Genomic DNA, 21,399 nt, shown 5'->3' on the forward strand with positions numbered 1-21,399 from the left:
GATTTCTCCACATTTTATCTGGGAGTCAGTTAGGGAATATATATGGAGACTCCAAGCATCCCATTTAAAAACAGCTGCTGAAAGCTGTTTTTAACTAACCAAGATTACAGATGTTGCATAGAGCAGGGCAAACAGTGGAGGTTATGAGTCAAGTGAACTGTGGGAACTAAAATGAACTCCCTTTAGAGCGGGATAAAGAATACAGCGTCTCCAGTAGAGCGCTGTGGAAGGTGTTGGTGTTAGAGTGATTTAAAAAAGCAGAATTCTTTTTTCTCTCAAGGAGTTGATAATCTAGTGGAAGAGAAAGTAATTAATGAAATAATATAAATATATTTGGAGGAGAAAACTACTTGAAGGAAGAAGAAACAGCAGTGTTAGGATTGATAGCAGTAGGACATGACCTTATCTAATGGGTGCAGGGAAAAAGAGACTTTCCTGAGAAAAAGATGGAGAAACTGAGATCTGAAAGATGGGTGTCCAGTAATTATGAGGTCAAGTAGAAGGACTGACATGTCCAAAGACTTTGTGACAAAATAGAATGTTGAGCTTTTGAGGAATCCAAAGTAGGCCAGTATTGCCAGAGAACAGGAGAGGAGTATGGTATAAGCGTGTCCAGAAATGTAAGCAGTTTCACATCTTGTTGGCTATGTTAAGGGTTTTCTTAGTCATAAGAGCAGGGAAAAACTGTAGAATTATTTTTGTTCATTTGAAAGGGCTCATTTAGTTATAATATGGATAATAGATTAGAAGAGGATCAAGAATGGCATTGGAGGAACTGTCAGGGGTCTATCACAGCAGTCCACGAGAGAGAGGATGTAGCTCTGACCCGGGTCATGGCAGAAGACATAAAGGAAGATGGACATTTTGAGCAGTAATAAGGGGGCAATATGAAAAGGCCTTGGGGATGTGTTGGAGTTGATGTGTGAAAGAGAGAGAGAGATGTCAAGAATGCCTACTGGGTTACTCTCTTGCCTAATTACATTGGATGGTGGGTTTCGTTTGTTGAAATATGGAATCCTGAAAGAGGCCTAGAAATGGGAGTGAGAAATACGAGTTCAGGTTTGAAAACAGTGAATATGACATATGAATGACAGAGCCAAGTGGATATTGACTAGGCAGTCAGATATATGGAATGGGAATTCAAAGGAGTTCTCTGTGTTGAAGTTACACATTTGGCAACTGGTGTGAGCAGCCAACAGGAGTAACACTGATATCTGCCCTGGACATTTCTTACCTATGGAAAACATACCTCCTACTTAGGCTGAAGTTTAAGGACTTAGACCGTCCTCACCTCCGATTTATGTCAACTCCAGTCCTACCAAGTACTCTTTCCTCCCACTCTTTCATTACTCCTTACACAGTTGGAGGAGAAAAAAACAACTTTTTAAAATTTTAGTATTAACATATTAAATATTAAATTGTACATTTTGTCTTCAGAACTTAAAAGCTTATCCATAGCTTAAGGAAGAGCTCCGTGTCATAACTCTTAACTTAAAGGGCTTATGATTTAAATTACGGCTGCCAATCATAAATTCACTTTTCATTTTTTGTTAAAGGGACAGCTTACGAAACAAATGAACAATTAAAATAAGATAGCAAATTAAATATTTGCCTAGCTAAGAAACTGGGCCTGTGAGACACATTAAAGGGTTTGTTTGTACACCAGTGATGCAATAATGTAAGCAGAATCCAGTACTCCTAGACTAATGCTCTGGCACGCTGTTTACAAATCAGTCTAATCTACTCTTTAAACAACGCTCATTTGGGTAATGCCTTCTTAGCGTAGTTCCCAGAAACATATATGTAGTAGATTTTCTGTTACAGGACACTGTTATTCTGATTTCCTTATATTTCTATATATTGAAGAATTTTAGGTTTTTGAATTTTCTTCTGAAACAAGCAATTACCATTCAGAATAAGGAGAAAGGTGGGAGAATGAACATCAATTGAATACCGACTTTGTTCCAGATTCTTTGCTACCTGTCATAAATACATTGATTTAAAAAAAAATCCTCAGAGGCCCCTAATCCTTTTGTTATTATTACTCTCACTGTTGTATTTTTCTCTAATTTGGTCTTGAGGTCTCTCGGGTGAGTGGCTATCAACTAATCCTGCTCTGATGGAGCTACAGGGGATTTGATCACCGATGTTTGCCTTTCAAAGGATACCTCTTTATCCTGGTGGGTGGCCTAATACCTTCGTGTTCAACCCATGACCCAGTGTCCCTCTCACAGGAAACTCGTTTGTACTGGCAGATGCTATAAGAGAGCCCTGACTGGAAATAAGCTAGGCTCAGGTGTGTTGGCCAGGTGAGACACAGAGGAGGCAACTCAGCAAAACACATGAAATAAGAGAAAGGACAGATCTCAGGGAGAAGACGGCAGCTCATTTCTCAGGGCCAATGGGAAGGGGCAGCCACCCAGGACACTTGCAATCAACAAGCAGGCAGGGAACAGGAAAGAGTGAGAGTGAGTGAGGGACCTGGGGACCAGAGCCTCAATTAGGATCCAAGCATTACCCAAGCAGGTTTCCCACTAGGAGTCCTAATTGGCAGGTTTAGAGCAAGCAGGGAGTTGCGCTGTGATGGAGAGGTGGTCACTGCACCTTATCTGCGCAGTTCATGTAGGGGGTGTGGGTTGGAGGGATGAGTCAGGCAGGTTGTATCCAGCTGTCTCATAGGAAGTCACCACCAAGAGGTGATTGTATAAGGCAGATACCTGGATCTGCTATGTGGAGGAATTGGGAGGAGTTGGACACCTGGAAACCACATCAAGAGTGACTAAGCCCTGCTTCTGGTATGAGAAAGTTAAGCCCATTTTCAAAAGGGATGCAAAACAACGTAAAACTGTAGAGGTTCACTATACTCATTTTGCTGAGAGGACACTGAGGCCTTGAGATATCGTAAGACTTAGGAGTCAGGCAGCTGGTGGCCCTGGCATTTGAACCTCCATGTGAGTAATTGAAAAACCAATTTGTATTCCGTGAAATCATGGTTTTTTTCTATTATAGTTTTACTTTAAATATTCATCTTTTGTCACTTTTTGAAATTAGTAGGCCAGGTATGGCTCACGTTTAACTCTCTAGCAGGAAAATTTACCTTACCAAGTCTGCCAATTACCTTACTGTACTAGAAAATACTTTAAAATTTGACTTGTTTAAAAAATACAATGCAGACTTATATTCATTCTTGTAGTTCTTTCCCATAATTACTGTAAAAAAATACAAATATTATTTACCAATACTTCTTGTCTGATATTCACATGGCATCCAATCATACAGAAAATATTCTGACCCTCTCTTGGTAATGTTCTTTTCCAGAAGGAGAACTTGAAGCAGAATGGCTGCAAGATGTGGGTTTATCAACTCTGATCTCAGGTGATGAAGAGGAAGATGGCAAAGCCTTGCTCTCTACATTGACTCGAACCCAAGCAGCTGCCGTGGAAAAGAGATACAATACCTATACCCAAACCATGAGGAAAAAGAATAAACACTCTATCAGGGATGTCAGAGACATTTTTGGAGTCAGGGAATCTCCTGTAAGTAAGACCGCAAACATGGCTCAAAAGGTGCTTGGTTTGACTGGGGATGGGGGTAGGGTGGGGCTGGGGTAGAAAAAAATATCAGAAATGTCTGATTGGGTGGTTCCATTCTAACTTTGAGAGAACTAAAACAAACAGCACAGTGCAAATTTTTACAAGTTTGAACTTAAGTGATCCTTATCTCCTGTACTGCAATCTCCCTCAGTACTAAACTTATTCCCTTCTTTGTTGAAATCAGAGAGTGACTTCTTTGGCAGTGGAACAAGTCTTTGTGGGTAGAATCCAGGGATCCTTTACTTCAATTTCAGCACTGAATGGAAACTGTGGTCGGGCAAAGGAGTCCTAGGGAAGTGGACTTAAGTATTGTACACAAGATCAGGCGGTTTGGTTTGAATGGGGGGGTGGGGATGAGAGATCGGGTAGGGTAGCCTTTATGTTCAGTTAAATTAAAATGGTCAAAAAATGGAAGATACCAGCATTAATTAGGTGGGCAAGAGAATGATTCCAAAAACCATAAGGGAAACATCCCGTGTTTTATGATAAATGGCTGGTTGAAGTTCTAGCTTACCCTTAGCAATTTCATGTCCACAATTTTACATCTAAGGCTATTACTCATGTTTTCCTATGTCTACCTTTGTTTTACCGCCAGCTCTGTCTTATAGCTTACTTATTCATTTATTCATTGCATAATTGCAATGTTACATTACAATAACTGCATCACAGATGCGACAGATGCATTATCTGTGCAAGATCCTAGGTTAGGTTCTATGCAGATGGGCTTCTTGAAACATTTTGGATAACTAGTATATAGAAAAAAGGAAATTTGATGTTCAGCTGCAATTAGAGATAAGTTACCTGGGCAAGCTAGTTAATCACTCTGATTTAGGTTTCTTCTCTGATTAATTATAGTATCAATAATGGCATACATTAAAACTTCAGGGGTATTGAGTAGAAATCACGGTTGAAGACAGTCTCCAATTTGAACTACTTAAGGTTGTCTCTAAGTCATATCTTCTTTTAGATAAAGTAATCACATTGGGTAGTTGCCAAGGCAGCTCATATAGGCCCAGTTAACCTTTGCATTTGTGCTAACAGTGTCCTAGAATAGCACTATCCCTTAGAACTTTCTATGGTGATGGAAATGGTCTACTTCTGTCCGTTATGGTAGCTCCAGTTACATCTGACTACCAACACTTTAAATGTGGCTAGTGTGAGAAATTGAATTTTTAATTTTTCTTAATCTTAATTGATTTAAATATGAACAGTCGCATGTAGCTCGTAGCTTATGTATTGAATAACATAGTTCTAGAATCTTCTGCCATATATAATGATATAACTTATGGTAAGTGCATTTTGAATTCTGAGCTATTTGGACTTTCAACCTAGTGTAAACCTGTGTCTTTCTGGATGGTGGGATTGTCTACAGCTGTAACTGAGTAAAGGTGACTTCCACACTGTGAGGCAAGGACATTAGCTGCAGGTGTCCTGACCAAGATGCCTACTGTAGTAAAGGGTTGCCTTGCTGGTTTAAATTCCTTGGGCCTGATGTTTTGGTATTTTTCATCTGACCACCCATATCAGATGTTCTTATTCAGATATCACTCAGCAGCATCATGGCTTGTGATCACAAACTGGTCCTTGTGTCTAGTGGCACTTAGAGTCCTGTATGCTATGATACTGCAGCAGTACCAAGGGATGATTTTATGGGAAATTGGGATAGACTCCATAACAACAACCAAATAAATGAAGGACAAGTAACGTGTCTTGTGGGTTTTGAAAAGGCTATTATACTTCTTAACAATCTTTTTGAAAGTCTTCAGGGACTTTCTACTTGAGAAGCAGTAGTCAAATGCTTTGTTTTAGTTAGATTCACATTAACCAACATAATTTTTTTTTTTTTTTTTGAGACGGCGTCTCACTTTGTCGCCCAGTCTGGAGTGCAGTAGCACCATCTGGGCTCACTGCAAGCTCTGCCTCCTGGGTTCACGCCATTCTCCTGCCTCAGCCTCCTGAGTAACTGGGAGTAGAGGTGCCTGCCACCACGCGTGGCTCATTTTGTTTTTGTGTTTCTAGTAGAGACGGGGTTTCACCGTGTCAACCAGGATGGTCTCGATCTCCTGACCTCGTGATCCACCCGCCTCACCTCCCAAAGTGCTGGGATTACAGGCGTGAGCCACTGCTCCCGGCCATAATTTTTTTAGATTAAGAGTTAGTGTAAGTTTCTAAGTCAGCCTCCCCCTTCACATTTTATTTGGTGTTTGAAGAAAGGAAAGAGGAAAGCAAATATGAATTGTACTATTTGTACTAAATCTTTGGGATTTGTTGACAAATTTGTTTCAGGATGGTGTATTAGAAAAAGGAAAACTTTGTTTCCTAGGCTGAAGGACTAGTTGATGAATACCTTTCACCTACGATGACCATTCATGTTCATTTGACTTATGATGTACATTTGACTTGTGATAACCATTCATGTTCATTTGACTTATGATGTACATTTGACTTGTGATAACCATTCATGTTCATTTGAAATTCATCTTTCAAATGAATTTTCTTTCAAAATACATGAAGAGCAGCTCTCCTTTCCACTTTTAAGCATTCAGGTATGGCAAGCTCACATGTTCTGCTGGGTTCTAGCTGGAGCACTGGGATACTCTTCTGTTCTGGTGGTTTCTTTCTTCCTTTCTTGTATCCACCAAAGTGGATCCCAAAGATACACAGTACCTAGTAGATTCCAGCTGGTGGGAGACTAGAAAAATTGCAAGTGGGTGATTTGCTATTACTGTAAATAAAAAGAGGGCCTGAGCCTGGGAATTCTTCTGAAAACAAAAAATTCCCTTGGTTATTTTTCAGTTGTCTCTAGGACCATCTTGAGAGGATCCTAAAGTCTTTGTATCCATGCTGTGTTTCTCACTTCTATTTCCAGAGACTTCAGACTTTCAATTTTGCTCTTCCCTAGGAAACTGTGAAATTAAAAAGGGTTTCTAGGCTCTTCCCAAATCCTCCATTTACTCAGTGCATTACTAGAGAATGCGTAACTATTCTCTTCAGATTTCCTAAGACTTTGGACTTCTAGTCATGGAAAAACAGCAAGATAAAGGGTATTTTTTGTGCGCCGCCTTCTATCATTTAGACCCCAAAGGGAAAGATAAAGTGCTCAGTTCCTCAAAATGAAATACCTTTTGCGTCACTGAGACAGGCAAATGGAATAAACTGGTGTCTAACTCCTGGAAAGACCAAAGGAGGGCCTAACAGGGTGCTTTTGTGGTGAGGAGTGAGGAATGGCCCAGGGTTCTTCCTTATGTCTGCCTTTCTCTCTTTCCTTCCAGTTCTGCTACTGAAGCCTCAGTTCTAGAGAGAATTGAGAATGGGGACTAAGGAAGTGGGTGGGCACAGGAGAAGGAAAGACTATATATTCTAGGGAGTCAGAAGGTCTTGTGCTGCCTTGGAAAATAGGGCAGTCAGTGAAATGAAATCAGCGTAAGTTTGGCATTGTCTAAGATGCTTAAAAAGTTCAGATTGTTCCTTGTCAGAGATATAAAAAGCTATATAAAGCTAGCTTTTAAAAAAAATTTTATAATATATAAGGCCTAAGAAACATCTTCACAGATTTTTTTTTTCCTAAAAAATTCAGCATCTGTTTTTGCAAGAAATTTGGAAGCTTCTAGAGAATGTACCTGAACTTTTTCAGTTTTCTGTTTGAATTTGACAGCATAAACACCAATTCCTCTGTTCCTCCTCCTGTCCTGTGTCTCTGGGGTCCATCTCTTTCTCTCTCTCTCTCTCTGTCTCTCTGTCTCTCTCTCTTTCTCTCTCTCTCTTTCTCTTTCTCTCTCTCCCCCCGCCCCTTCCCCCCTGCGCCCACCAATTGTGTGTCCCCCTCCCTATCCCTTCGTTTCCCCCCATCCCTTCTTATTCTTTCTTTGGCATCATTTACCTACATTAATTGAATAATTACTGAAGATTTTCCATTTCACTTTCTTAGTGAAGTCTTATAATCAGTTTCATAAGGAGATTTTGCATTAATCTTAGATGTATAAATTTGACCCAATATACTTATCTAGTAAGGAAGGATATAAGTACAAGTAAAATAGATAAGTATAAGATAAATACTTATATCTTTATATTGTATAAAATACTTATAAAGATTTATATTGTATAAAATACAAAGATACAAGTATTTATCTTATCTATAAATTCAGTAATTTAGAAAATAGATATGTAGATTATATCGTTCTTCTTTTAATTTTTTTTGCACATAGAATCCCATGCTCAAAATCACTTGGCTTCAGAGTTGGTAAGATATGAGTCCATTATCTTTTCTTATGTACCATTGCTGTGGGGAAGTACAATGTCTGCATCAATCCTATTCCTTTACATAACAGATGGGGAAGCCTTTGAATTTTATTTTTATTGCTGGAAACTTGAAATTTCACCAACTTTAATCTTTTTAAAAAATTCATCCTGGTCAGTACTAAGCGAGCTCTTACAATCTGAGAACTAGTTCTTTTTTCAGGTTCTGCATATTTTCTTCTAGCATTTAAAACAAGTATTTGTTTGTTCATTTTATTTTCTCAATTATCTCCTTCTGTAACTCCTGTTAGATGATTGTTGCACTGTTTGGATTGAACCTCTGTGTCTCTTAAGTGTTCTTATATTTTCCAAGCTTATTTTGGCCATGGCTGTTTTAACACTATGCCTTTCATTCCTTAAAAATTTGGCCAGGCATGATGGCTGACACCTGTAATCCCAGCACTTTGGGAGGTTAAGGCAAGAGGATGGCTTGAACTCAGGAGTTTGAGACCAGCCTGGGCAGCCTAGCAAGACTATGTCTTTACAAAAGAAAATTTTTTTAATTAGCCAGTTGTGGTGGCACATACCTGCTGTCCCATACCTGTTGTTTCAGCTACTCGGGAGGCTGAGGTGGGAGAATCACGTGAGCCTGGGAGGTCAAGGCTGCAGTGAGCCGTGACTGGGCCACTTCACTCTAACCTGGAAGACTGAATGATAGATCCTGTCTCAAAAAGAAAAAATATTGAATGGTCATACTGCTAATTTACTGAAGCTCCTCCCCTTGCCCTGACTTCCCTTTCATTATATCTAGCATCTGTTCTTGTTTCTTGACTGCAGTAGCCTCTCAGCACTCTGAAGGTAATAACTACATTAAACCTTAAATTTCAAAGTTCTCTTCTTTTCCTTTAATTTTCTGCTTCCTTCAGGGTCTTGTGTTTATTTTAGCGTCCTTGTTTTTCTCTTCCATTGTTGTTGCTCTGCTGACTTTGATCCTTGGCTGTTGATTTATGTTTATTAAGAAAGGACTAGATTGATTGATTGATTAGTATAGGTAATGAGAGTTGTACGGTCCCCTTTTCTCCCAGAACTCTCCTGTGAATAGGAGTCTGGGCCTTTTTGAATGGTGAAGTTTGTTGACTGTCGTCCTTCACTTAAGACACATACATATTGGATTATGACACGTCTGAATCAAAATATCCCATATACCCCATAAATATGTATACCTACTATGTACCCACAAAAATTAGAAATTAAAAAATAACAATACAAAACATTAGACATGTGCCCATTTTATGTTTGTATGAGTCACATTTTTAAGTTTAAACATTCCATGTTGACAATATAAAAATTTTAGAAATATAAAATATTTTTTTAAAGACACGTACATATGGCATCAATGCCAAAGTCATAGGAGTCCTGAAGAACTGTAATTTATTTCCTTTTCAAGCAAACTGAGCTTCTCCTCTTATACTCCTGTCCATATTCTTTTAGAAGGCTCCAAGAGAAATGCAATTCAGCCTTCTGTCTACAACCACCACACCCTCACTGGGACAGCCGCCGCTGCCACCGAGGCAGCTGTCACTCATTACTGAGAGTTGGCTACTGCCTGCTCTTCAGTGTCTGGGAGGGAAGGGTCTGCCTGGCCTCTTTGTTCAGACAAATATTTTGCAGTTACTTTTGTCCTTCTGAGTGTTGGGTGCCTCCCTGATCCTTTTATTTTGGGTCTGGAAATGGGCTTTTTCTGGATCCGCCTTTACCTTCTATGCGTTTTTCTCTTATGCCTTTTTACAGACTGAGGTTTTCCTCTAACCTTATCAAACCATTCCTGCCTGATTTTTATCTGCCAGGAACTTCCAAGAATTTCTGTTCTGTTAATGGAAATGTTCAGTGGTTTTTTTTTTTTTTTTTTTTTTTTTTTTTTTTTTTTTTTTTTTTTTTTTTTTTTTTTTGAGGCGGAGTCTCGCTCTGTCACCCGGACTGGAGTGCAGTGGCCGGATCTCAGCTCACTGCAAGCTCCGCCTCCCGGGTTTACACCATTCTCCTGCCTCAGCCTCCCGAGTAGCTGGGACTACAGGCGCCCGCCACCTCGCCCGGCTAGTTTTTGTATTTTTAGTAGAGACGGGGTTTCACTGTGTTAGCCAGGATGGTCTCGATCTCCTGACCTCGTGATCCGCCCGTCTCGGCCTCCCAAAGTGCTGGGATTACAGGCTTGAGCCACCGCGCCCGGCCTTCAGTGGTTTTTAGAACTGCACGTTTAAAAAGATATATCTTTTGACACTTGGAGTAATTTGCAGGGACAGGAGAAGGTAACCTGTACATTTTGCTATCTTGATTGAATTTTCTTGTGCTGATTTTTCAGTAGTACTTATGCTTTTCAGAAAATAAATGTGTTTTTTCTTAAAATAAAAGTAATACATAATTGTTATTGGAAACTTAGAAAATATGGACAGGCAAGGTGAAGAATAACAATTTCTGTGGGTTCAAAGAAGTGTTACGATTTCACTAAATATCTAATACATTTAGTTGTTTTTATAATAAAGGAATAGACATTTAACCCCTGTTTTAGTTGTATATTAAATCAAAAATGTTAAATCAGTCTCCAGATACATCACGCATGGTTTACATAAAGTCCTGTTCATCACGAGCGGAATTCCAGGACCCAAATACATTTTCCAACATTCAGAAGATCTGAATTAAGTGTTCCTTTCAGTAACACGTTTAACTGGGCACAATCGATCTAATTAATCTTCAGCTTCATAATTGATAAGCAACTAGCTAAAAGTGGAATTGATGTACAATTGACTATATAACTATACAGTGTGCTGTAAAAATGATTATATAACATATATATACATTTGGCTGCACATAACAGAAAACACAAGAAATCATGTGTTATACAAATGTGAGTTTGTTTTTCTCTCTGAAGCAGACGATGTAGGTGGTGTTTTTCCCTACCATGAATCCAGTTTCCTTTTGTCTTTCATAAAAACAATCAGAAAACCTAAGGAAGACAACAGGCTGGGTTCGGGGTGCACAGTTGATGGTGTCTTCCACAGAGAATAGTGTCTGTTAATGTGCCTGGCATTTAGTAGGCGCTCAGTATGGGTTGATAAATTGCTAAATGCAAGGACAAGTGCATAAGTAATCATAGCTATGGTTATCGCCACAAATCTCTATGAATGTACACATAGTATACGTAACAAGTGATTTATTGCACAATTAAATTTGGGAAACTATAAATGAAATAAAATGCACTTTCATTTTTTTCAATAGCCAGATGATTTTTTGTATCCCAACTCCTCTTTTGGATGTGACTCTGGATAAAGAGGAGGTATTGTCCATTCCCTGTAGAAACGGTCAACTGGTAAGTTAAGGCAAGGGAAACCGAGTGTAAGGAGGTTAGAAAAAATAATTATTTCAAGACAGAAAAACTAATGGAAAAAAATGCCCACTTATATGGAAACAATGAAGAAAAAAGAGACTCTTAAAAATAAACTCAGGAATAAATAAACCAATTCCTACCTTTACTAACAGAAAGAATGACACCCACTGTAATAGCTGCAGCCAGAAGTCAAAGTGTGGGGGAAGTGGTCAGGTCAGTGTTGTTCTCTTGGGTGAGCTCACATGGAAAATCTTGATCTATCCTCCATGTATCCTTTAGTATTAATTTAATTCCCACCATAAGAAATACTTTGACATTCTTTTCTTTTCTTTTCATTTTGCGAAGGGGTCTTGCTGTCACCCAGGCTGCAGTGCAGTTGCACAGTCATAGCTCACTGTAACCTGGAACTCCTGGGCTCAAGCAATCCTCCCACCTCAGCCACCCTAGTAGCTGGGACTGCAGCTGCACATCGCCATGCCCAGCTAATGTTTAAATTTTTTATAGAGATGAGATCTCATTATGTTGCCCAGGTTGGTCTTAGACTCCTAGCCTCTTCCCTCCTAAAGTGCTGGGATTACAGACATGAGCCACCATGCCCAGATCAGTTATTTTGTAAAGGTAAATATCTTTTTTTTTTGGAATTAGAATTGCATTTTTTTCTTCAGCTTTTATTTTAAGTTCTGGGGTACATGTGCAGGATGTGCAGGTTTGTTACGCAGGTAAACATGTGCCATGGTGGTTTGCTGCACAGATCAACCCATCACGTTGTTATTAAGCTCCGCATCCATTAGCTATTCTTCCTGATGTTCTCCCTTCCCTGACCCTGAACAGGCCCCAGTGTGTTCTGTTCCCCACCATATGTCCATAGTGTGTTCTCATCGTTCAGCTCCCACTTAGAAATGAAAACATGCAGTGTTTGGTTTTCTGTTCCTGTGTTAGTTTGCTGAGGATAACAGCTTCCAGCTCCATCCATGTCCCTGCAAAGGACACGATCTCATTCCTTTTTATGGCTGCGTAGTATTCCATGGTATATATGTACCACTCTAAATGTAAATATCATGGGAAGCTGCACTATGTCTTCTTAAATGTGTAGTGGAAGTGGGAAAAAGTACACTATCTAGCACAGGAGGTGAACACCTTTCATCAGAGCCCGTCTGGTCCGTTTTAGTACAGAGTTTCAAAGAATGCTAATCTGAGTTCATGACTGCCAATGAATCTGTCTCAGCAGAAGGCTTTATTTCTATGAGACGAATCCCATGCATGATCTATACCACATGTCATGAAGCTTGGGTCCACCTTTTGAAATGGTGCATGGTGAATAGGAGCCATAGAAGGACGGGGGTTTGCTGACATCTGCCTCCACCTGGATTTGTGGTGGCAGATTTCTCATTTACAGTCAGAGACTTTCCTCTGTTATACTTCAGTATGTTTCCTTCTCTTTAGCTTTAGTTTTTTTCCTTCCTGTTACAGGAGGAAAGATTCATTGCTGTTCCAAGAATAATTCCTTTTCCCACCCTTGATCGGATGAAGATGGCAATGATGATGATGATGATTATGATGTTTTGTTTCTGCAGTTTCTTTTTATGTTATCTAGATTTCATGTGAGGCACTCTATCTGGAAACAGGTTCTTTGTCTGTCCTAAGAGTCTGCTGAGTGGTTTGAATGTGGCCGGTTTGTGTTCTGGCCACTCTTCTATTGCCTGAGGGTAGACCAAGGTCTGGATGTGGAGTATAGTCAGCAGGCACTGTGAGCAATCCTGTTTTGCAGATTTTGTCTCTACTTTCTTTTCTAATTTAAACCTTTTTCTAATTTTATTATATTTTTCCTTCCCACCAGGACACTTGGCCCGAGGCGTTTGTCCCTCTCTGCTGTCCCCATTCCCCTTGCTGCATCCAGTGTCTCACCCCTCAGCCAGAGGAGGGCAAGTGAGAGCAGACACTGAAGCCTTTCTAAAAAGTGGGTTTCTGTGAGCCTTGTGTCCCACCTGGCTCTACCTTCTGTTTTGGTTGTCTTCTCTTTGCCCCATTGGTGAGGGAAAGCTCTCCAGCCTTGGATTATGAGAGTGGCTGAACACACAGCACCCGACACTGGTCACATGTGATCGACAGCAGTTTATTAGTCACGTATCCTCACAGCTTGGGAGAGGAGGACACTGCATGCCACACAGGGCCACATGTAGGCTGCTCCTGGGAACAGGGTGAGCAAGCAGGGTGTGCAGGCTTCGTAGCATTAAGAGGGTAGGCTGTTCCCTGGCTCCCACAGGAGAAAGTGATTGGCTTTTTGAGTAATTCCATGGGCTGGCAGGGAACTGAAATACTACTCAGAGATACACAAGAACTGTCCTCTGGATAAGGCGGGTTGTTTGACTGAGGGACCTTCTCTGCGGGAGCACAGTGGGGAGAACTTGCTATTACGCCATCTGATCTCACCAGATTTCCAGGCAGCTCATCATATCGAGCCTTAATTTCGATCTCACACCACACGCACACCCTCACCCCTGACTAGGGATTCTCATTATTCTGGGTTTATTTTATGTATTTAACCTTGTATCATTTTTTTTCGTATGTTCCATCTTTTGCCTTTTTCCAAACTAGAGGAAAAACATGGTGAGTTTTCACAGAACTTCTTCTCTCTCAGTATATTAGAGAGGGACTTCTGTTTTACAATGGTATGTTGCATCCTTTGTGAGTAGATTTTTAAACTGGACTGCAGACATTGCATCAGGCAAGCAGAGGCCGATAAGGTTTGAAAAATGTACTTCTTACCCTTTTTCGAATCTAACCATATGAAACAGAAGATAACAATGTAGATAATCATGAAAGGATGAGATGGGGTGTGTGTGTATGTGTGTGTGTGTGTGTAGGTTAGACAAGTGCTAATCTTCAAACACTTATATATGGAATTGTAAAATATATTAGTTTAAATATCAAAAATATATATTCTGGTTTCCTCCTGGGTGAGGGGTTCCCAAGACCATGCCCAGGTTCAGTGGTTTAGAAGGACTCACAGGATGCAGCAAATAGTCCTACCCATGGCTGGAATTGTTACTGCAAACAGATACAGAGCAAAATCTGCAAAGAGAAAGGTGCATGGAGTGAAGTCCAGGGAATCTACGCAAGCTTCCAAGAGTCCTCTCTCAGGGGGGTAACGTAGGACAGGATTAATTCCTCCAGCAACAAACTGTTTCTACCAGGAAAATTCAATAAAGCCAAGGAGCGCCAGGTTTTTGTCGGGGTTGGTCACATAGGCACCTTCTACCTAGTACACCACGAAATTCCAGATTCCCGGAAGGAAAGCCGGTATTCAGTATAAGCCATATTGTTTGCACAAAGACTTTAGGATCCATGAGCCAGTCTTAACATTGAGGAAATAGTGGGAACCTCCTGAAACTCAAGTGTGTGTCAGACCTGCTGTGGTACTCTTTTTTGCAGATCTCTCAATATAATATATTTCTAGGTGTATGGGGGGTAAAACTTCTTTCATTTGCCTTTACCTTCTCTTGTTCCCTTAAAAAGTGATGATCAGAGTCAGGTTTACAGGGTAATCACCAGGAAACAATTGTAGGTATTTAGTGAACAGTCACTAAGTGCCTAGCACTCTAGACAACAGCAGTAAAATAAGGAGACATGGCCCCTGCACACAGGATTTTTATATATTAGCTTAAAAGTGAATTTAAAATGCAAACAAAAGCAATGGCGATGGTTAGAAGGTGAGACATAGTAATTCACCGTTATCAGGTAAGATTAACAGTTGGCCTTTGAATGGAATGTTTGCAAAATGATTTTACATCGGCCAAAGGCAAACATTAACCCACCCTGCGTTTGTCTCCCCTTGGCTGCCACCCACCCCAACCCAGCTAAGCTATGCCAACCCATTGGCTGTCACTTTGGGGTAAGTAAAGCCGTTCTGCCTTGAGCTCCATGTGAAAGAGTGAATAATCAAAGTACCAGAAGGATCTCAGGCATCCTCAGGACGTGCAGACAGAAGCATAATTACAGCAAGCCTCCTCTGTTCTTTCTCCTTCCCAGTCTCCTCATGGGCAAAATGTTCTCTCACGTGGCTCTCACTATGCCTTTCATTTCAAATCATTGAAGGTCTTACCACCTTTTAAAGGTTAATCAGGGCCAGGTGTGGCGGCTTACACCTGTAATCCTAGCACTTGGGGAGGCCAAGGCAGGAGGCTGCCTTGAGCCCAGGAGTTTGAGACCAACCTGGGCAAAAAAGCAAGACCCTGTCTCTAGAAAAAAAAAAATTTAAAAGTTAGCCAGAGGCAATGGCATGTTCCTGTAGTTCTAGCTATTTGGTAGGCTGAGGCGGGAGGATCCCTTGAGCCCAGTGTTCACGGTTGCAGTGAGCTATGATCTCACTATTACACTTCAGACTGGGTGACCTTCTCTCAAAAAAAAAAAAAAAAATGTTAGCCGGGGTAAGCATGGTGCCAAACACATGAAGAAACTTCTCACTGAGATGGAAGAGAATGCTGAAGTTATTCTAGGTATACCCGTGAGCTGCTGGGCAGTTTATGGAATGAGGTGGCAGGCACTGTCCTGTCCTGCAGAAGGGTGATGAAGGAGAACATAATGAAATGACTACGTAGAACAGTAAAAATACCAACTTACATAATCACATATATTACAGAATGTTACATCTTCTTAGCAGATTGTGCCTTTTACTCTTTGAGCAAATCTGGCAAGAAATGTCTCTGGATACTAAATTTTTATAATCCAAAAAACTTGAATCCTAAATTGGTGAGTATCAAGATGCTAGGCCCTAAATCGGTTTCCTACAGTAATGTATAGCCATTGGCCCATCTGCTTTTTCATACTGTGTTATTGTTGAGAAGTCTGATGCCTCCCTAAAACTTATTCCTTTATTTATATCCTGCTTTCATTTTTATATTTCTGGAAACCTTGTAGGTGTATTTTTATTGTTGGAGAACTGAATATCATTAGGATATGAAATCTTTCTTTTTCTCATCATCATCAGCACTCAGCTTTTTGTTTCTGATAACCTCCTTTCCTTTGAATTCTGAACATTATCTTCCCATTATTTCTGTAATTATTTCTTTCTCTCCACTTTTTCTGTTCTTCCTTTCACTGTTTGGATTAAACTCACATATCTTAAGTTGTCAGTTATTTTCCATATCTTTGGTTTGTCTGCTAGTAGATTTCGTCTGCATTATTCTTGTAGAGACTTAATTTTAATGTTTGCCATGAGTAATTATAACTTGCCCCCTGTTGCATTTATAATTCAACAATCATACTGTTAATTCACAAGAATGCCTCTTTTTGCACTGATTTCCCCTTTATTGTTATACTTAGTTCCTGACTTCTTGTTGCAACTGCCTCTCAAATCTCTCTAAAAAAAATTATAAATGTTCTTCTCTTTCCTCAATTATCTGCTTTTCGTAGAATGTTTATCACTGTACTTCTTTTTCATGATGTTGGATTTTCTCTTGATAATGGTTTACAAACCATTGTAAAATACGGTCATAAAGTCTCACTTTGAAATAGCAAGGTTTTGTCAGTTAGATCAGACTTAGACAATTAGAGGTTTTCTTACAAAACAAGAAGCTTAAGGAGGAAGGCCAAGGCTGGTATGGCTGCCCTGGCATGGATCTATCCATTTTTTCTTCTTTCCATTCTGCCCCCCTTAGTGTATGGGCCAATTGTTAATACTTACAGGATATCTGGACATCACAGGCACCATGTCAATGCTTCTGAAAGAAGCTGACTTCATCCACTTTCACAAGAAAACATTAGCTTTCCTGGACACTCCACCAAGTAGAATTACATTCATATCTTACTGGATATAACCATCAGATGATCACACTCAGTCTTTTTAGTTAGAACATAGCATCTTGGAGCAAAATCATGATATTCATAAGTTAGGAAAGAAAAGAAAGTGGGTTTTGGCAGGAAGCTAGCAGAGTCTGCTTCTGAGACCAATTCTGTTACAGTACGTGGCATTTATGAGGATCAATATAATTATGAATGAATGGGTAAGTGCTGTTATCAATGCCCAGGTAGTCATTAATTGTATATATCTCCAGGCAGCTGTACCTATATGTAAAAACTCTAGAGTAATGCATATGTGAATACGCAATCATATTTGGAAAGATATGCCTAGATAAACGTGGTTTTGATTTCTTCTGTTAGCCTCGTGATACCTGTGACAACCACACTAATCAGTTGGATGGCACCAAGGAAGAAAGAGAGCTACCAAGAGTTATCAAGGCAAGTGGTTCCATGGTAAGTTATAGTTGGGGGGGATGGTGGTAGGCATGAAATAAGCCATTTCTTCAAGACGGTTGAGCAAAACTTGAAAAAAGTGCAATATAATTAAGATGGTTGGGCAACCACAGATTTCAACATGCTTATCTACCTTAGGTAATTTTTAAGGAAAATGCTCAGTGGTAAATGAGCTCAAGTTGAGTAGGTAAGCTCGTGAAAAGGTGCTTAGCGTTATTAATGATTATGGGAATGTGAAGAAAGCCACAATAAGATATTTCTAGATACCCTATGGAATGGCTAAACTTAAAAAGACTGATAATACCGAGCAGTGCCAAAGATTCAGAACAATTAGAACTTTTTTTTTTTGAGATGGAATCTCGTTCTGTCTCCCAGGCTGGAGTGCAGTGGCATGATCTCGGCTCACTGCAAGCGCCGCACCCCGGGTTCACGCCGTTCTCCTGCCTTAGCCTCCCAAGTAGCTGGGACTACAGGCGCCCACCACCACGCCAGGCTAATTTTCTTGTATTTTTAGTAGAGACGGGGTTTCACCGTGTGAGCCAGGATGGTCTCGATCTCCTGACCTCGTGATCCGCCTGCCTCGGCCTCCCAAAGTGCTGGGATTACAGGCGTGAGCCACCACGCCCGGCCAGAACTTTCATATGTTGTCAGGAATGTAAAATGTTTTATCCACTTAGCAGCATCTTAAAATATTAAGGATATACCTACTATAAGACCCAACCGTTTAACTCATAAGTGATATATATACACACAAACACTTATCCACAATGTTTATAGCAGTTTTATTTGTAACAGCCCCAAACTGAAAATATCCAGATGGCCATTTGCAGGTAAATGGATAAAAAAATTGTGGTATGTCCACAAAATGGAATATTACTCAGCAATAAAAAGCAACAAACTATTGATATGCACAACACAGATGGATCTCAAAATAATTATACTGTGTGAAAGAAGCCAGACCCAAAAATATTTGATTCACACAAAATAATAGAAAATGTAAACTAACTTATAGTGGGGGAAAGATGATCATTGATTGGCTCCTGGGGACAGGAGGGAGGGTGAGGAGGGGAGAGAACTAGAGATTCAAAGGAGGCATGAGTCCATTTTGGGGGCTGCTTGTTTTGTTCATTATCTTGACTGTGGTGATGGTTTCATAGGTCTATATAGCCGTCAAAACTCATCAAATTGTATGTTATATATACTTTATGTACAGTTAATTGCATATATGACATATCTCAATAATCCTGTTTTTAAAAGTCCATTGAATATCTTATAAATCTCATTAATAGACAACATATTTATTTTTCAGTAAACTACTTACAATAAACAATCTATTCCTGTGTTACATATGAATGACCCTTGACTCTAATCACACATGCTACTAAACCCAAGCACTTACAAAATGTTTACAATCCAATCTACAGTAGTCAGAAACCTACCTTACAAATCAATTCCTCTATGGATAAAAGAAGACACCTTCCTTATGTACAGTCAACATAAATGAAATAATCTGTCAAGGTATTAGTTTATTGAAAATGTAAAATAATCCTTTTAGTTTACTTCCAGTGTCTTAAATGATAACCAAATAGCTGTACTTGCTATTGATTCATAATTTACTGTAAAATACAATCAGACCATTTGTTAAAAATCATCAGTTATATCTGTTTGCTTCATATAAAAGAAAATCTAAGGAACTTAATTTTAAGCAAGTAGAAGGGTTTTTTTTAATCACAAAACTAAGAAATTAATGGAGAATTAACCAAGGCTTGTACAACTGCAAAACAATGTAGTAGTAGCCTTAGCACGGACTAACAACTTTTTCCTTTCGTGTTCCTGCCTTAGCATGTGGACTTAATCCTTATACTTACAGGATGCTTAGGAGGCTCTGATACCTTGTTGATACCTGTTAGTGTCACCAAACCAAACTGGGTCAGTTTGCCCATGCAAAATGGAAAGAACACTGAAGCACCAAGTTTTGCAGCATGAAAGGTTTTTTTCAACTCAAATGGCAAGGAGATAGGAGGAAATGCTCAAATCTGTCTCACTGAGCTGGGGTTTGGAGCAAGTTTTATAGTCAGAGGGTAATGAGGTGTGATCTGATTGGATCTTGCAATAAGGTGATGCCAGGAGGCCTGCTCTGACTGAATCCTGCCATGGGGTGATGCCAGGGCTCAATCTGATTGGATGCTACATCCTACCATATGGTGTCTGCTTACTTCAGTTCCCATTCCTCATTCTGAGCACTTAGGTTCCATCCATGGTTGCATGCTTGGTTCATCTGGTTATGCTCATGTTGCGTGACCTTCAACCTGGGGGTCCATGATGTAAACCAAAAATAAAATTCTATGGCCTCCAACTATCTGAATGGACCCCTTCTCTTTGCCAAGGGTATTCCAGAGTTATCTGAAAATCTCATTCAGGCCACAATGGAAGAGGGCTTGGACATGCCTCATTATACCCTCTAGCATTAACATCAACACAAACCTTAAGTCTGATAAACATTTACTATCTATTCTCTCTAAAGCCTGCTACTTGGAGGCTTCATCTGCATGATAGAACCTAGGTCTCCACAACCCCTATCATAACTCAGACATTCCTTTCTACTAATAACCAATTGCCAATCAGTTTTTCTTTTTTTTTTTTTTTTTTTTTTTTTTTGAGACAGAGTTTCACTCTTGTTGTCCAGGCTGGAGTGCAATGGCATGATCTCGGCTAACTGCAACCTCTGCCTCCCAGGTTCAAGCGATTCTCCTGCCTCAGCCTCCCAAGTAGCAGGGATTACAGGCATGCACCACCACACCTAGCTAATTTTTTTGTATTTTTAGTAGAGACAGGGTTTCACCGTGTTGGTCAGGCTGGGCTCAAACTCCTGACCTCAAGTGATCCACCCTCCTCGGCCTCCCAAAGTCCTGGGATTACAGGCATGAGCCACTGTGCCCAGCCCATTCAGAAAGTTTTTAAATCTACCCATGACCTGGAAGCCCCTGCTTCAAGTTGTTCCACCTTTCCACATCAAACCAATGTAAATCCTACATGTGCTGATTGATGTATTATATCAATCAGCTGAATGTATAAATGTGCTGAAATGTATAAAAACAAGCTGTACTGTGACCACAGTGGGCATATGTTGTCAGAATACCCTGAGATGGTGCCATGGGCACTTCCTTAACCTTGGCAAAATAAACTTTCTAAATTGACTGAGACCTGTCTCAGATATTTTGGGTTCACAATGGTAACTAAAAAATAATTCACCACTTAGTTACATGAAAGTTGAACCAGATTGGTCTCGGGGAGGGGTTATATTAGGAACATGTGACAACTGACTGTCCATTTTTAACAGGAAAACTTGTTCAGTAGAATTTCTCTCTCTCTTTTTTTTTGACAAACTGTTTTTTTTTTTTTTTTTTTTTATTATACTTTAAGTTCTAGGGTACATGTGCATAACGTTTATATCATGTATAACTCCCCAGTACAATCCCTCCCTCCTCCCCCCTCCCCATGATAGGCCCCAGTGTGTGATGTTCCCCTTCCCGAGTCCAAGTGATCTCATTGTTCAGTTCCCACCTATGAGTGAGAACATGCGGTGTTTGGTTTCTCTTCTTGTGATAGTTTGCTAAGAATGATGGTTTCCAGCTGCATCCATGTCCCTACAAAGGACGCAAACTCATCCTTTTTTATGGCTGCATAGTATTCCATGGTGTATATGTGCCACATTTTCTTAATCCAGTCTGTCACAGATGGACATTTGGGTTGATTCCAAGTCTCTGCTATTGTGAATAGTGTCGCAATAAACATACGTGTGCATGTGTCTTTGTAGTAGAGTAATTTGTAATCCTTTGGGTATATACCCAGTAGTGGGATGGCTGGGTCATATGGTACATCTAGTTCTAGATCCTTGAGGAATCGCCATACTGTTTTCCATAATGGTTGAACTAG

At 40.0% G+C, this 21,399-nt stretch overlaps 1 protein-coding gene across 8 annotated transcripts in view; it reads left to right on the forward strand.

The window, feature by feature from the left end:
* The window catches only part of ARHGAP28 (Rho GTPase activating protein 28), a 209,741-nt gene that overhangs the window by 109,431 nt on the left and 78,911 nt on the right, over window positions 1-21,399 (forward strand). For 7 of the 8 annotated variants that reach the window (XM_033178290.1, XM_033178292.1, XM_033178293.1 and 4 more), the window contains 2 exons: window positions 3,319-3,536; window positions 17,371-17,463. In XM_033178290.1, coding sequence (XP_033034181.1) covers window positions 3,319-3,536; window positions 17,371-17,463 — 311 coding nt within the window. Of the gene's footprint in view, window positions 1-518; window positions 621-3,318; window positions 3,537-17,370; window positions 17,464-21,399 lie in introns of those variants that run through there. The other variant, XM_033178297.1, reaches the window with a different exon arrangement.

This window comes from Trachypithecus francoisi, unplaced genomic scaffold, assembly GCF_009764315.1.
Source record: "Trachypithecus francoisi isolate TF-2019V2 unplaced genomic scaffold, Tfra_2.0 Lachesis_group19, whole genome shotgun sequence".
Classification (NCBI taxonomy): domain Eukaryota; kingdom Metazoa; phylum Chordata; class Mammalia; order Primates; family Cercopithecidae; genus Trachypithecus; species Trachypithecus francoisi.